Genomic DNA, 17,356 nt, shown 5'->3' with positions numbered 1-17,356 from the left:
GTGTCACATGATCCTTCAGAAATCACTCTAATATGATGACGTGTGTGATTATTATCATGAGTGATGTGTGTTTTCTGTGTGTAGTTCCTGAGGGGAAGATCTGGGAGGAGGAGTACGACCTGAACGCAGTGCGCCTGTGTTTCCAGGTGTCCATCACTCTTCCCAGCGGAGAACTGTTCCCACTCGAGCCTGTGGTGTCCCAGCCCATCTACGACAACAGTGAGTGTGTGTGTGTGTGTGTGTGTGTGTGTGTGTGTGTGAGAGAGAGAGTTAGACTGTTCCCACTCGAGCCTGTGGTGTCCCAGCCCATCTACGACAACAGTGAGTGTGTGTGTGTGTGTGTGTGTGTGTGTGTGTGAGAGAGAGAGAGAGTTGGACTGTTCCCACTCGAGCCTGTGGTGTCCCAGCCCATCTACGACAACAGTGAGTGTGTGTGTGTGTGTGTGTGAGAGAGAGAGAGTTAGACTGTTCCCACTCGAGCCTGTGGTGTCCCAGCCCATCTACGACAACAGTGAGTGTGTGTGTGTGTGTGTGTGTGTGTGTGTGTGTGTGTGTGTGTGTGTGTGTGTGTGTGTGTGTGTGTGTGTGTGTGTGTGTGTGTGTGTGTGAGAGAGAGAGTTAGACTGTTCCAACTCGAGCCTGTGGTGTCCCAGCCCATCTACGACAACAGTGAGTGTGTGTGTGTGTGTGTGTGTGTGTGTGTGTGTGTGAGAGAGAGTTGGACTGTTCCCACTCGAGCCTGTGGTGTCCCAGCCCATCTACGACAACAGTGAGTGTGTGTGTGTGTGTGTGTGTGTGTGTGTGTGTGTGTGTGTGTGTGTGTGTGTGTGTGTGAGAGAGAGAGTTAGACTGTTCCAACTCGAGCCTGTGGTGTCCCAGCCCATCTACGACAACAGTGAGTGTGTGTGTGTGTGTGTGTGTGTGTGTGTGTGTGTGAGAGAGAGTTGGACTGTTCCCACTCGAGCCTGTGGTGTCCCAGCCCATCTACGACAACAGTGAGTGTGTGTGTGTGTGTGTGTGTGTGTGTGTGTGTGTGAGAGAGAGAGAGTTGGACTGTTCCCACTCGAGCCTGTGGTGTCCGAGCCCATCTACGACAACAGTGAGTGTGTGTGTGTGTGTGTGTGTGTGAGAGAGAGAGAGTTAGACTGTTCCCACTCGAGCCTGTGGTGTCCCAGCCCATCTACGACAACAGTGAGTGTGTGTGTGTGTGTGTGTGTGTGTGTGTGTGTGTGTGTGTGTGTGTGTGTGTGTGTGTGTGTGTGTGTGTGTGTGAGAGAGAGAGAGAGTTAGACTGTTCCAACTCGAGCCTGTGGTGTCCCAGCCCATCTACGACAACAGTGAGTGTGTGTGTGTGTGTGTGTGTGTGTGTGATGGATGGAGTTATTAGCCGCTGATCTGTGTGTGTGTGTGTGTGTGTGTGTGTGTGTGTGTGTGTGTGTGTGTGTGTGTGTGTGTGTGTGAGAGAGAGAGTTGGACTGTTCCCACTCGAGCCTGTGGTGTCCCAGCCCATCTACGACAACAGTGAGTGTGTGTGTGTGTGTGTGTGTGTGTGTGTGTGTGTGTGTGTGTGTGTGTGAGAGAGAGAGAGTTAGACTGTTCCCACTCAAGCCTGTTGTGTCCCAGCCCATCTACGACAACAGTGAGTGTGTGTGTGTGTGTGTGTGTGTGTGTGTGTGTGAGAGAGAGAGTTAGACTGTTCCAACTCGAGCCTGTGGTGTCCCAGCCCATCTACGACAACAGTGAGTGTGTGTGTGTGTGTGTGTGTGTGTGTGTGTGTGTGTGTGATGGATGGAGTTATTAGCCGCTGATCTGTGTGTGTGTTCCTCAGGAGCACCGAACACCGCTGAGCTGAAGATCTGTCGGGTCAACAGGAACTCTGGCGGCTGCCGAGGGGGAGACGAGATCTTCCTACTGTGTGACAAAGTGCAGAAAGGTGCGGGTTATTGATTTATAGTGTTATTTTAGTGGCATCAGTATAGTACTGTTTCTTTTTAAAATAGGTTTTTTTATTTTCAGTAAAATAAAAGTTTTTAGTTAAAGGGGGGGTGAAATGCTCATTTTCACTCGATCTCCTGTTAATCTTGAGTACCTATAGAGTAATATTGCATCGTTCATATCTCCAAAAAGTCTTTAGTTTTATTATATTTATAAGTGAAAGATAGACTGTACCGAGTCTTTCCGGAAAAAGCGGCTGGGGGCGGGCCGTGTGGGCGGTGTGCTAAAGCTGTGCTAACGCGCCGAGCTAGTAACGTTAACAACACACAGAGACATTTGTTCAACAGTTTTACTCACCGCCTGCGGTTCCAACGCACGACCGCGAACCTTTATCATTGTGACTGCTCGATCCTTAAGCATTAGACGATCTGCAAATCCGTCGATCTGGGCTTTGTTTATAAAACAATCATCGTCGAAATGCAGGGAAACAGTCTTGCTCAACTCGTTTTTGCCCCGGAAAAACAAACTGCATCCACTATTCCCTTAACGCTGGGTTCTTTGGGAATCTGTGCAGGGTTGTCTTGCCCTGGCAACCAAAAACACACTTCTTTGGTGACTGACTTCCCTAAAGCCGAGCAGAGCGCTTAGATGAGGTACTGCTTTCACTCTCTTGCTCTGGTCTACGAGTGCGCGCGCGCCCGCGATCTTACCGGAGAAGTGCCCTTAGGACCCGTATAAGGAAATTCCGTTACATCTAACGTCACACATGCCCATACTCGAAAAAAACTTTCCGAAACTTGTGACAAACCGGAAGGACAATTTTTGGCACAGAAATACTCCTTCAAAACGTACAATTTAATTTTTGAAACTTTGTCCATGTTTAGCATGGGAATCCAACTCTTTAACAGTGTAAAAAACTCAGTATGCATGAAATAGCATTTCACCCCCCCTTTAAAGGTTTTTCTTTTTTTCATGAGTTTTCACAAGTTCACATAGATGCACTTTTGTGATGGACAGATGCACTTTTATGATGGACAGATGCACTTTTATGATGGACAGATGCACTTTTATGATGGATAGATGCACTTTTATGATGGATAGATGCACTTTTATGATGGACAGATGCACTTTTATGATGGACAGATGCACTTTTATGATGAATAGATGCACTTTTATGATGGACAGATGCACTTTTATGATGGACAGATGCACTTTTATGATGGATAGATGCACTTTTATGATGGATAGATGTACTTTTATGATGGACAAAGGCACTTTTATGATGGACAGATGCACTTTTATGATGGACAGATGCACTTTTATGATGGATAGATGCACTTTTATGATGGATAGATGCACTTTTATGATGGACAGATGCACTTTTATGATGGATAGATGCACTTTTATGATGGACAGATGCACTTTTATGATGGACAGATGCACTTTTATGATGGACAGATGCACTTTTATGATGGATAGATGCACTTTTATGATGGACAGATGCACTTTTATGATGGATAGATGCACTTTTATGATGGACAGATGCACTTTTATGATGGACAGATGCACTTTTATGATGGACAGATGCACTTTTATGATGGATAGATGCACTTTTATGATGGACAGATGCACTTTTATGATGATAGATGCACTTTTATGATGGATAGATGCACTTTTATGATGGATAGATGCACTTTTATGATGGACAGATGCACTTTTATGATGGACAGATGCACTTTTATGATGGACAGATGCACTTTTATGATGGACAGATGCACTTTTATGATGGACAGATGCACTTTTATGATGGATAGATGCACTTTTATGATGATAGATGCACTTTTATGATGGACAGATGCACTTTTATGATGGACAGATGCACTTTTATGATGGATAGATGCACTTTTATGATGGACAGATGCACTTTTATGATGGACAGATGCACTTTTATGATGGACAGATGCACTTTTATGATGATAGATGCACTTTTATGATGGACAGATGCACTTTTATGATGGATAGATGCACTTTTATGATGGACAGATGCACTTTTATGATGGACAGATGCACTTTTATGATGGACAGATGCACTTTTATGATGGACAGATGCACTTTTATGATGGACAGATGCACTTTTATGATGGACAGATGCACTTTTATGATGATAGATGCACTTTTATGATGGATAGATGCACTTTTATGATGGACAGATGCACTTTTATGATGGACAGATGCACTTTTATGATGATAGATGCACTTTTATGATGATAGATGCACTTTTATGATGGACAGATGCACTTTTATGATGGACAGATGCACTTTTATGATGGATAGATACACTTTTATGATGGACAGATGCACTTTTATGATGGACAGATGCACTTTTATGATGGATAGATGCACTTTTATGATGGACAGATGCACTTTTATGATGGATAGATGCACTTTTATGATGGACAGATGCACTTTTATGATGGACAGATGCACTTTTATGATGGACAGATGCACTTTTATGATGATAGATGCACTTTTATGATGGACAGATGCACTTTTATGATGGACAGATGCACTTTTATGATGGATAGATACACTTTTATGATGGACAGATGCACTTTTATGATGGACAGATGCACTTTTATGATGGACAGATGCACTTTTATGATGGATAGATGCACTTTTATGATGGACAGATGCTCTTTTATGATGGACAGATGCTCTTTTATGATGGATAGATGTACTTTTATTTTTATTTTTTTAGTGTTTTTGTAATTTTTATGAGTTTTCACAAGTTTTACAAATATATAGTTTATATAGTTTTTAATTTTATTTAAGCTTTAGTTATTTTATTACTTTAGTTATTTGAAAATAGAAATGATGCATTGGCAACTAGCTAACTAACAAAATAAGTGTTTCTTTTATTTCAAGTTTCAAAAATGTTTAGTTTAGTAATTTTTAGTTTAGTTTAGTTTTTAGTATCACTGATATACTATTATAAATTTTATCAATATTTTGCAGTTTTCATTTGAATTTTAGTTGTTTTTTCATCTTTATTCTTTAAATTTCTATATTAAAAAGCACTTTATTTTAATTTTACTTTGTTATTCCAGAAACAAATTTTGATTTTAATAATCTATTATTAAATGTTGACATTAACATTAACTGAGAATAATAAATGCTTTACAAGTATGTTGCGTTATTAGTTCATGTTAAATAATGTTGTTAACTAATGAAATCATATTGTAAAATGTTACCAAAAAAGTTAAATTAATTCAAGATGTTTTCTATGATTTAGTTTGGTTTTTTTTAGATTTTTTTTTGGTGTAAAAGACAAAATTACTGATATAGAAATGCAGCGTATAGAAATGGGACTGATCAAAGCGTCGTCAGCAGTGTTATTATAGTTAATAATTATAGTTTAGTTTTATTATTGTAACGGGGCGAACAAGACTCCATTTGCAAGCTTTTATTTATACGCATAGTAAACAGGCAAGGGTCAGACAACGGTAAACAGGTATGGTACGGGCAAGACACAAGAGAGATCCTAGGGCAAGCGTGGGTCTACGATCGGTGAACAATATCCAACAGGGCAAGGCAGAGAGATAATCCAGGTACACAAGCAATGATCCAAACGAGGGGCAAGGCAAGACTTAAAACAACTGAGTGGGCTCTGTAGAGTAGCTATCGCTAGGATGTGCGCTATTCAATACTCGGCGCTCACAGAGAGAAAGTCCCAGGCTTATAAAGTGTGTGTTATTGGGTGATAGTTATTGTGAGATAGTTCCCAGCTGTGAGTGTGATTAGTGTAATCAGCTGTGTGTGTCGTCCGTGCAGTGGATGATGGGAAATGCAGTCCAGTGTGCTGTGTGGTGTGAGAGTCAACATGATGGAGAAGCGACCTCTGGTGGCTATCGGGCAGAAGGCCACAGACCGGATTCGTGACAATTACATGTTCATTTTAGTTTCATTGTGCTTTTAATAGTTTTTTTTTTTATATATATATTGCTCTTTAGGTTTAATTTATTTCAGTGTTAGTTTTAGTTCGTAATTATTTCCAGTTATTAACATTTAGTGCTTCAACCTAAACTTATTTCAGTTATTGCCATGGCAACATTTCTAATTTTCGTTCAGTTTATTTCCGTGTACAGAGATGTTTGCAGGGTTGTGGTCCGATTATTACTGTGCTCTTCCCTTCAGAGGACATCGAGGTGCGCTTCTTCCGGGACTCGTGGGAGAGCAAGGGCTCGTTCTCGCAGGCCGATGTTCACCGTCAGGTGGCCATCGTGTTTCGCACGCCCCCGTACCACGACACTAACCTGTCTGAGCCGGTGCGGGTGAAGATGCAGCTCCGCCGGCCCTCGGACCGAGAGGTCAGCGAGCCCATGGACTTCCAGTACCTGCCCGCCGACCCGGGTGAGACCATGTGCTCTGCCATGTGGAAGCTTCTTCACAGAATACTAAAGAAAAAAGTTTTTTTTTCCCACAGTTGCAAGTTTTAAAAAAAAAGTCTGAATTGCGAGAGAAAAAGTTGTAATTACCTTTTTAATTGCAGGTTTATATATTAATTATATCTTATAAACTTACAACTGTGAAAAATGTTCAGAATTGCGAGATGGAAACTAAAAATTGCGAGAGAAAAAAGGTCAGATTTGTGAGATATAAACTCGCAATTTTGAAAAAAATTATTAGAATAATAGAACAAAATAAAATCAGAATTGCGAGATTAAAAGTCACAATTACTTTTTAAATATTTTATTCCATGGCAGAAACAAGCTTCCAGAGTTTTGCATAAGGCATTTACGTTCTCCGAATAATAGTTGTCCCGAAGTGAGAGTGCTCACCCTCATGTTGTTGCTGGTTCTCTCTGTGGTTATGGTTGTGAAACGACAGACGAGCACAGGCTGATGGAGAAGCGCAAGAGGACAGAAGGGATGCTGCAGAACCTCAAACTCAGCAGCATGATTTCAGGTGTGTGTTGTATCAGATCAGGCCATTCTGAGGTGTTAGAGGTCAGTTTTGTAGTGAAGGTGTGTGTTTTATGTGCAGGATCCTCCATGCCGACAGACAGACGGCCATTCAGTACAGCGAAACGAACCCTAGCCGTGTCCAAACCCACAGCCACCAGTATCATTCCAGGTAACCAGTTATCCACCAGTTATCCACCAGTTATCCCCCAGTAATACACCAGTTATCCCCCTGTTATCCCCCTGTTATCACCTGTTATCCCCCAGTTATCCCCCAGTAATACACCAGTTATCCCCCAGTAATACACCAGTTATCCCTCAGTTATCCCCCAGTAATACACCAGTTATCCCCCAGTTATCCCCCAGTTATACACCAGTTATCCCCCAGTTATCCAACAGTTATCCACCAGTAATACACCAGTTATCCCCCAGTAATACACCAGTTATCCCTCAGTTATCCCCCAGTAATACACCAGTTATCCCCCAGTTATCCCCCAGTTATACACCAGTTATCCCCCAGTTATCCAACAGTTATCCACCAGTAATACACCAGCTATCCCCCTGTTATCACCTGTTATCCACCAGTTATCCCCCAGTAATACACCAGTTATCCACCAGTTATCCACCTGTTATCCCCCAGTAATACACCAGTTATCCCCCAGCTATCCACCAGTTATCCCCCAGTTATCCCCCAGCTATCCACCAGTTATCCCCCAGCTATCCACCAGTTATCCACCTGTTATCCCCCAGTAACACACCAGTTATCCCCCAGTTATCCCCCAGTTATCCCCCAGTTATCCCCCAGTAATACACCAGTTATCCCCCAGTTATCCCCCAGTTATCCCCCAGTAATACACCAGTTATCCCCCAGTAATACACCAGTTATCCCCCTGTTATCACCTGTTATCCCCCAGTAATACACCAGCTATCCCCATGTTATCACCTGTTATCCCCCAGTTATACCCCAGTAATACACCAGTTATCCCCCAGTTATCCAACAGTAATACACCAGTTATCCCCCAGTAATACACCAGTTATCCCCCAGTAATACACCAGTTATCCCCCAGTTATCCCCCAGTAATACACCAGTTATCCCCCAGTAATACACCAGTTATCCAACAGTAATACACCAGTTATCCCCCAGTAATACACCAGTTATCCCCCAGTAATACACCAGTTATCCAACAGTAATACACCAGTTATCCCCCAGTAATACAGTTATCCCCCAGTTATCCCCCAGTAATACACCAGTTATCCAACAGTAATACACCAGTTATCCCCCAGTAATACACCAGTTATCCCCCTGTTATCCCCCAGTTATCCCCCAGTAATACACCAGTTATCCCCCAGTTATCCAACAGTAATACACCAGTTATCCCCCAGTAATACACCAGTTATCCCCCAGTAATACACCAGTTATCCCCCAGTTATCCCCCAGTAATACACCAGTTATCCCCCAGTAATACACCAGTTATCCCCCAGTTATCCCCCTGTTATCCCCCAGTAATACACCAGTTATCCCCCAGTAATACACCAGTTATCCCCCAGTAATACACCAGTTATCCCCCATTAATACACCAGTTATCCCCCAGTAATACACCAGTTATCCCCCAGTTATCCCCCAGTAATACACCAGTTATCCCCCAGTTATCCAACAGTAATACACCAGTTATCCAACAGTAATACACCAGTTATCCCCCAGTAATACACCAGTTATCCCCCAGTAATACACCAGTTATCCCCCAGTTATCCCCCAGTAATACACCAGTTATCCCCCAGTAATACACCAGTTATCCCCCAGTTATCCCCCTGTTATCCCCCAGTAATACACCAGTTATCCCCCAGTAATACACCAGTTATCCCCCAGTAATACACCAGTTATCCCCCATTAATACACCAGTTATCCCCCAGTAATACACCAGTTATCCCCCAGTTATCCCCCAGTAATACACCAGTTATCCCCCAGTTATCCAACAGTAATACACCAGTTATCCAACAGTAATACACCAGTTATCCCCCAGTAATACACCAGATATCCCCCAGTAATACACCAGTTATCCCCCAGTTATCCAACAGTAATACACCAGTTATCCCCCAGTAATACACCAGTTATCCCCCAGTTATCCCTCAGTAATACACCAGTTATCCCCCTGTTATCACCTGTTATCCCCCAGTAATACACCAGTTATCCCCCAGTTATCCCCCAGTAATACACCTGTTATCCCCCTGTTATCCCCCAGTAATACACCAGTTATCCCCCAGTTATCCCCCAGTAATACACCTGTTATCACCTGTTATCCCCCAGTAATACACCAGTTATCCCCCAGTTATCCAACAGTAATACACCAGTTATCCCCCAGTAATACACCAGTTATCCCCCAGTTATCCCTCAGTAATACACCAGTTATCCCCCTGTTATCACCTGTTATCCCCCAGTAATACACCAGTTATCCCCCAGTTATCCCCCAGTAATACACCTGTTATCACCTGTTATCCCCCAGTAATACACCAGTTATCCCCCAGTTATCCCCCAGTAATACACCTGTTATCACCTGTTATCCCCCAGTAATACACCTGTTATCCCCCAGTTATCCCCCAGTAATACACCTGTTATCACCTGTTATCCCCCAGTAATACACCTGTTATCCCCCTGTTATCCCCCAGTAATACACCAGTTATCCCCCAGTTATCCCCCAGTAATACACCTGTTATCACCTGTTATCCCCCAGTAATACACCAGTTATCCCCCATTTATCCCCCAGTAATACACCTGTTATCACCTGTTATCCCCCAGTAATACACCTGTTATCCCCCTGTTATCCCCCAGTAATACACCTGTTATCCCCCTGTTATCCCCCTGTTATCCCCCAGTAATACACCTGTTATCCCCCAGTTATCCCCCAGTTATCCAACAGTACTACACTGACTCACTGTTGTGTTTCAGTGTCGGCGTGTGTGTCTGCGGGCCCCTCGATGAAGCCCCTGCCGTCCTCGTTCTTCGAGCCGGCTCCGGGACAGCTCTTCGCTCAGCCGGCCCAGAGTTCCCTGAAGGTGGAGCCGCAGACGTCGGTCGGCGACACCTGGAAGTTCCTGCAGACGCTGACCGTAGACTCTCAGCCCAAAGCCGTGTCGGTGAGCAGCTTCAGCAACACACAACAGCCCAGCGACTTCTCCACCGTCAACATGGCGGACCTGGGCTTCAACCTGGGGAACTTCATCTCGACGGAGCCGATGAGCGCCGCGAGCGCCCCGAGTGCGGTTCCCCAGGACATGCAGAACACCTTCCGGGTGGAGGACGATATCCCAGAGTTCCCCAGCTTCTCTGAGGTGCAGGGCGACGTCGACAACATCAACATCGACGAGTTCCAGGTCAGCGCTCGCTTACACTTACTCAGATTCTCAATTAGCTTTTGTTTTTATGTTTTTAGTTACATGGTCATTTTAGTGTCATTTATTTAAAGGTGCAGTGTGTAATATTTAGGAGGATCTGAATGCAAATGCAATATCATATTCATAACAATGTTTTCAATGGTGTATAAACCCCTTACATAATGAAGCGTTGTGTGTTTATTAGCTTAGAATGAGGCGTTTCTCTCTACACACCGCGGGTCCGCTTACATCCACATGTTTCTACGGTGGCCCTGAACGGACAAACGTGTTTCGTCACTCTGTTGTTCTTCGTGATAAGAAGCGAGCTAAAGTCAGCGGATAAAACACTGACACAATGATGAACAAGTGACAATAATATTCACAATAACATCATTTTACTGAATAATTAAGTAAACCTAATTTCTTCATTGATCTTTGTAAAGAAACATCATTGTTTAACTGGCGACTCTCTGCGGTCTCAGACGACGACATCACTTCCTGTCGGCCACCGTAACTTCTGTTGGGTCTAATTCACGACCTCACCACTAGATGCCGCTAAAATTACACACTGTTGCTATTTAGGTTTGTTTTATTTTTATTTCAGTGTTTTATTTATTATTTATTTCCTGTTGATGATTTTAGTGCTTCAACTTAAACTTAAGTCAGTTTATTGTAGAGCCGCATGATTCTGGGTGAATCTTGTTTCATTACTGGATGAATCAGCGAATCACTTGAGTGAATGATTCAATGACTCACTTATAAAGACTTCACTTGTTTAAACGTTCGCTGTGATCGTACATGTCAAAGCTTTAATGGGCAGAGCTGAATCGCTGTCATTTAAGAATAAGATCGTGTGTGTGTTTGAATCTTTTAGCCATTAATCCTGCAGCTCTAGTGTATTGCCAAGGCATCATTTCTAATTTATATTTTAGTTTCGTTCAGCTTTATTTCACAGAGCGGAAGCCTCTTTAATAGTTGTAATGCTAATATCTGTGTTCCAGGCCATGTTAGGCGGCGAGTCGATGGGGAAGTCCGCGTGTCACATGACCACGGCGAGCGGCGGCGAGGTCCCGGATCAGCCGGCGGATCCCTCGGCCAACAACTCCACCTGGATGAGCTTCCCCCCCAGCATCGCCAGTCTCCTGCAGAACGAGCCCATGATGGAGAGCGGCTCCAGCCCGGCGTCCGCGGTGCTCGACGACCTGGAGGTGCTGAACTCCATCGACGACGACCGCTTCATGTCCATCTTCACCAGCAGCAATCACATGGGCTTCCTCTCCGGACACCCCACCTAAACCAGCGGCGACCCAAGACTCTTGTTCAGGTCGAGGCGAAGGAGTTACTCCGAAGACCAACGAACGCTCAGTCCTGAAACACACCGTCTCTGATGAACCCTTTCAGACACAATACATACGAGATTATATTGGGTGGCGGTTTTGGATCAGATGTGTATCTTGTGTACAGTGAGGTAGAATAAACCTCGTCTCTATAAACAGCAGTGCCTTATTAAGCCAATCACAGTGCAAATTACAGCCTCATCAAGCAGCTCAGCCAATCACAGCGCAGAATTACAACCTTATCAAGCATCTCAGCCAATCACAGCACAGAATTATAGCCTTATCAAGCATCTCAGCCAATCACAGCACAGAATTACTGGCTCATCAAGCAGCTCAGCCAATCACAGCGCAAATTACAGCCTCATCAAGCATCTCAGCCAATCACAGCACAGAATTATAGCCTTATCAAGCATCTCAGCCAATCACAGCACAGAATTACTGGCTCATCAAGCAGCTCAGCCAATCACAGTGCAAATTACAGCCTCATCAAGCAGCTCAGCCAATCACAGCGCAGAATTACAACCTTATCAAGCATCTCAGCCAATCACAGCACAGAATTATAGCCTTATCAAGCATCTCAGCCAATCACAGCACAGAATTACTGGCTCATCAAGCAGCTCAGCCAATCACAGCGCAGAATTACAGCCTCATCAAGCATCTCAGCCAATCACAGCACAGAATTATAGCCTTATCAAGCATCTCAGCCAATCACAGCACAGAATTACTGGCTCATCAAGCAGCTCAGCCAATCACAGCACAGAATTACAGCCTTATCAAGCATCTCAGCCAATCACAGCACAGAATTATAGCCTTATCAAGCATCTCAGCCAATCACAGCACAGAATTACTGGCTCATCAAGCAGCTTAGCCAATCACAGTGCAAATTACAGCCTCATCAAGCAGCTTAGCCAATCACAGCGTAGAATTACAGCCTTATAGCATCTCAGCCAATCACAGCGCAGAATTACAGGCTCATTAAGCATCTCAGCCAATCACAGCGTAGAATTACAGGCTCATCAAGCAGTTCAGCCAATCACAGCGCAGAATTACAGGCTCATCAAGCAGTTCAGCCAATCACAGCGCAGAATTACAGCCTTATCAAGCAGTTCAGCCAATCACAGCGCAGAATTACAGGCTCATTAAGCATCTCAGCCAATCACAGCGCAGAATTACAGTCTCATCAAGCATCTCAGCCAATCACAGCGCAGAATTACAGCCTTATAAAGCAGCTCAGCCAATCACTGTGCAGAATTACTGGCTCATCAAGCATCTCAGCCAATCACAGCTTAGAATTACAGGCTCATCAAGCATCTCAGCCAATCACAGCGTAGAATTACAGGCTCATCAAGCAGTTCAGCCAATCACAGCACAGAATTACAGCCTTATCAAGCATCTCAGCCAATCACAGCGCAGAATTACTGGCTCATCAAGCATCTCAGCCAATCACAGCACAGAATTACTGGCTCATCAAGCATCTCAGCCAATCACAGCGCAGAATAACTGGCTCATCAAGCATCTCAGCCAATCACAGCACAGAATTACTGGCTCATCAAGCATCTCAGCCAATCGCAGCCTTGGAAACACTGAGCTTTAGTTACACGTCCTCACAGAGATTCTATGATTTCAGAGATGCGAAATATATTATCATTGTACAGTAGAATGTACTTCAGCAATAAGTTTAATAACACATTATCTTTTAAGGAATATCACACATTGTCTTGCTTGTTTTACTGTTTGTTTGCCAATTTTTAATCAATGAAGTAAAAAAAATAGTAAAATTAAAACAAAAATGTTAATGTTGAAATTCCAGAGCACTATAGAGAACCTCACGGCCCGGTTCACAGAGATCCAGACACAGGCATGTATAGTTCATATCTGACGTTTGAATACACCACTCCATCATGAAGCTCCAGTGATCAGATATTGATCTACAGTATACGAGTGATCTACAGCGCTTCAGTGTCTGCGCATGTGTCCGCTGTTGGTGTGTTCATGCCAATCCTCCACTGGTGTTCATCAGCAGGAGCTTCTGCCGGCGGGAACGCACAGTTTCCAGCCCTTCTAACATGTACATATGCCTCGCAATACTCCTCTGATCGGTTTGATTATCTGTACCCATTCATGTAACGTGTTCGATGCTTCTGTGGCCTTCCTGCAGGCGTGGACAAACTAAATGCTTTTGTACTATTATACGAGCTGTAATAAATGCAACAACTGTTGAAAATGTCCTGGTTGTTTATGTGGCACAGAGAACGAACCGAACGAACCGAGTCTCGTTGATTTAGGAATGAACTCACTCGTTTCATTACTGGATGAATCAGCGTTTTTGAACAAATATCTTGAATGACTGATTCAATGACTCACTCAAAGAGTTCACTCGTTTCATTACTGGATGAATCAGCGTTTTTGAACAAATATCTTGAATGATTCAATGACTCACTCAAAGAGTTCACTCGTTTCATTACTGGATGAATCAGCGTTTTTGAACAAATATCTTGAATGATTCAATGACTCACTCAAGAGTTCACTCGTTTCATTACTGGATGAATCAGCGTTTTTGAACAAATATATTGAAATGATTGATTCAATGACTCACTCAAAGAGTTCACTCGTTTCATTACTGGATGAATCAGCGTTTTTGAACAAATATATTGAAATGATTGATTCAATGACTCACTCAAAGAGTTCACTCGTTTCATTACTGGATGAATCAGCGTTTTTGAACAAATATATTGAATGACTGATTCAACGACTCACTCAAAGAGTTCACTCGTTTCATTACTGGATGAATCAGCGTTTTTGAACAAATATCTTGAATGATTGATTCAATGACTCACTCAAAGAGTTCACTCGTTTCATTACTGGATGAATCAGCATTTTTGAACAAATATCTTGAATGATTGAATCAGTGACTCACTCAAAGAGTTCACTCGTTTCATTACTGGATGAATCAGCGTTTTTGAACAAATATCTTGAATGATTGATTCAATGACTCACTCAAAGAGTTCACTCGTTTCATTACTGGATGAATCAGCGTTTTTGAACAAATATCTTGATTGATTCAACGACTCACTCAAAGAGTTCACTCGTTTCATTACTGGATGAATCAGCGTTTTTGAACAAATATCTTGAATGATTGATTCAATGACTCACTCAAAGAGTTCACTCGTTTCATTACTGGATGAATCAGCGTTTTTGAACAAATATCTTGAATGATTGATTCAACGACTCACTCAAAGAGTTCACTCGTTTCATTACTGGATGAATCAGCGTTTTTGAACAAATATCTTGAATGATTCAACGACTCACTCAAAGAGTTCACTCGTTTCATTACTGCATGAATCAGCACTTTTTTTTAAATGAATCACTTGAACGAATGATTCAATTTATCTTTTAACCATTAATCATGCAGCTCTAGTTTATTGCCAAGGCATCATTTCTAATTCTCATTTAGTTTAAGTTTTTTAAATTTGACACATTAAAGTGTGCTTTTGTGCTATCACACGAGCTGTAATAGATGCGAACAGCAGAATGTGCGTTACTGAAGAGACACTTCGCTGAGAGACACAGTTGAAAATATCCTTGTTGTTTATTTGGCACAAGAACAAATGAACCGAACGAACGTTGAATACAAAAAACAAAACAAAAAAAGTGTTCAAAAGGAAAAACACAAATCAAAGCCCTTTTGGCATCATAATCATCGTCATTTCCAACGTAACGAAACAGAAATCGGCAACGCTTCTACAGTGTTTGGTCAGGTGACCTCCAGATTGGTGACCTTGTCGATGATGTGCGAGCGGCGAGGGACGCTCTCCAGGTCGAACATGCTCTCGTAGATGGTGGGGCAGAGCTTCCAGCGGTTGTTGCGGTAGATGCCCAGGTACGTGTAGACGTCGGGCTTGTAGTAGAGCACGCACTTGACGCCGGCCGCGCGGATGGTGGCGTCCAAACGCATCACCTGCTCCTCGTCCGTGAAGTTCTGGTTGTAAACGCAGATGACGTGCCTGGAGTCGGAGCGCGGGCTAGCCTTAGCGGAGGTGATCCTGCCGTCCAGCGCGGCTCTAGCGATGCTCTCCCAGGCGCGGTCCACCTTGAAGCCCGTGTCCAGATGCATTAGCCACTTCCCGTACAGGACGCTGTGGTTTAGCGCTAGCTCTCGTATGGTGTGGTAGGTGACGCTACGTCCGCTGGCTAGCAGCGTCTCCCAGCTGTCCTGAAGCCCGTCCACGTCTCCGGTCTCCTCGCAGTAGTGCGGGCCGCGGACCGCGATCCATCCCACCGGCCGATCGCCCTCGCGCGCTGCGTAGCGGCTCACCTGCGACGGCCGGTTCGACTCTAGCCAGCCGCTGAACTCCGCGCGGGGCGTCTTGCGCGCGTCGAAGATGATCCAGGGGTCCATGTCGGCGGCCATGGCCTCGGCCGCGTAATCCTCGGCGGAGAGTTGCTCGGAGCGACCGGCCTCGTCCTCCGCCATCCTGTCCAAACAATGAAAACGCTATTAATCAGTGTTACCCCTTAAACTCATCTATTCTCGAGGTTTTTTCCTAGAAAAATCTTCATGCCTTAAAATATCTTGACTGTAACTCGACACCCTTGCCTCATATAGTATGCGTGGTTCTATGAATATGCAAATGAGCCCCGCCTCCACTCACTCACTCAGCTCAGAGATCCACTGGTTGACGATCACACGTTGATCTGATTGGTTACAAGGTAGTTTGTGACGTCAGAAACACCAGCGATTTCAAAGCGTGTTTTTGAGACTGTCTTTGGTTCACTGCAGTTTTAAGGAGGAAATACTCAGCAATGCTGTCGACTTATGAATTTACACATGGTTTGTCTTAAAGCAGATTAAACACACCACATAGACACATAAACAACATTAAATGCTGGATCTTCACCACAGGGGGACTTTAAGGGAATTTACAATTCTGCAAACATTACGGGGACGTTACTTGTGAATAAGTTCTCTAAACCATCTGTAACACCGTTTCAAAAACGTTAGATGAAAAAAAAACATGTTTTTGTGTTAACGATTTGATATATACACACACCTGAATATATAATCAAACAGACAAATGGTATAATACGGCAACAAACTTATTAAAATGACTAGGCTTATGCTTGATTAAAGGTGCAGTACGCTATTCCTGAGAAATCACCCCAAACAAACACGCCCCTACCTTTATAGCTCCGCCCCCAAACTCACGTTATGCAACACAGGCCCCTCCCCCCTAATGAATGGACACGCCCCTGACTGCTGATTGGCTGCAAGTGTGTTGTGCTGCTCGTTCATCAGTGTTTCTCAGAAATCGCTTACTGCGCCTTTAAATATGCAGTTCTGTATCATGTCAGATGAACATCCTCTGAACTATGACTAACGTCCTGGCAATGTTATGAACGTAACGTTTATTTAAAAGTTATACGGGGTCAGTTGCATACAATTAGTGTGTTTTAAGAACTAGTCTGACCAACTAGCAGTTAATAAGGGGGTAATTTGTCTTATTTTGGGGATTTAAGTTAGACAGATGTACTTTTTTAACTGTAACTGGAGTAAAGTTTTAAAGAAATAAAAGTTGATAAAACTAGTAGTTTTACTATCTTGTAAAACTAGTCTAAATAGTTTACGTAACCGGCCACTAGTCTTTAAAAACGGGTTCAAAACATTAGCACAGAAATGTTATTTATACATCGTTCATGGAAGGTTTTTCTGAGACATTTTAGTTGAACGTTCATCTAATGTTTTTAAATGTTACT

At 43.4% G+C, this 17,356-nt stretch overlaps 2 protein-coding genes across 3 annotated transcripts in view; one reads left to right on the top strand and one right to left on the bottom strand.

The window, feature by feature from the left end:
* The window catches only part of rela (v-rel avian reticuloendotheliosis viral oncogene homolog A), a 33,616-nt gene extending 21,252 nt beyond the window's left edge, over nucleotides 1–12,364 (top strand). The window contains exons 6-12 of the mRNA XM_079865883.1: nucleotides 85–219; nucleotides 1,829–1,933; nucleotides 6,130–6,345; nucleotides 6,823–6,900; nucleotides 6,979–7,068; nucleotides 9,841–10,265; nucleotides 11,267–12,364. Of these exons, the coding sequence (XP_079722009.1) occupies nucleotides 85–219; nucleotides 1,829–1,933; nucleotides 6,130–6,345; nucleotides 6,823–6,900; nucleotides 6,979–7,068; nucleotides 9,841–10,265; nucleotides 11,267–11,560 (1,343 nt within the window). The 3' untranslated portion in view covers nucleotides 11,561–12,364. The remainder of the gene's footprint in view (nucleotides 1–84; nucleotides 220–1,828; nucleotides 1,934–6,129; nucleotides 6,346–6,822; nucleotides 6,901–6,978; nucleotides 7,069–9,840; nucleotides 10,266–11,266) is intronic.
* Nucleotides 12,365–15,172: 2,808 nt separating this feature from the next.
* The window catches only part of cUnh11orf68 (chromosome Un C11orf68 homolog), a 2,665-nt gene continuing 481 nt past the window's right edge, over nucleotides 15,173–17,356 (bottom strand). For both annotated transcript variants that reach the window (XM_079865894.1, XM_079865893.1), the window contains exon 2: nucleotides 15,173–16,077. In XM_079865894.1, coding sequence (XP_079722020.1) covers nucleotides 15,357–16,076 — 720 coding nt within the window. In that variant the 5' untranslated portion in view covers nucleotide 16,077 and the 3' untranslated portion in view covers nucleotides 15,173–15,356. The remainder of the gene's footprint in view (nucleotides 16,078–17,356) is intronic.

Source organism: Squalius cephalus, assembly GCF_949319135.1.
Source record: "Squalius cephalus genome assembly, chromosome: 3".
Classification (NCBI taxonomy): domain Eukaryota; kingdom Metazoa; phylum Chordata; class Actinopteri; order Cypriniformes; family Leuciscidae; genus Squalius; species Squalius cephalus.
The sequence above is the reverse complement of the archived record's forward strand: the minus strand, read 5'-3'. Positions and strand labels throughout refer to the sequence as shown.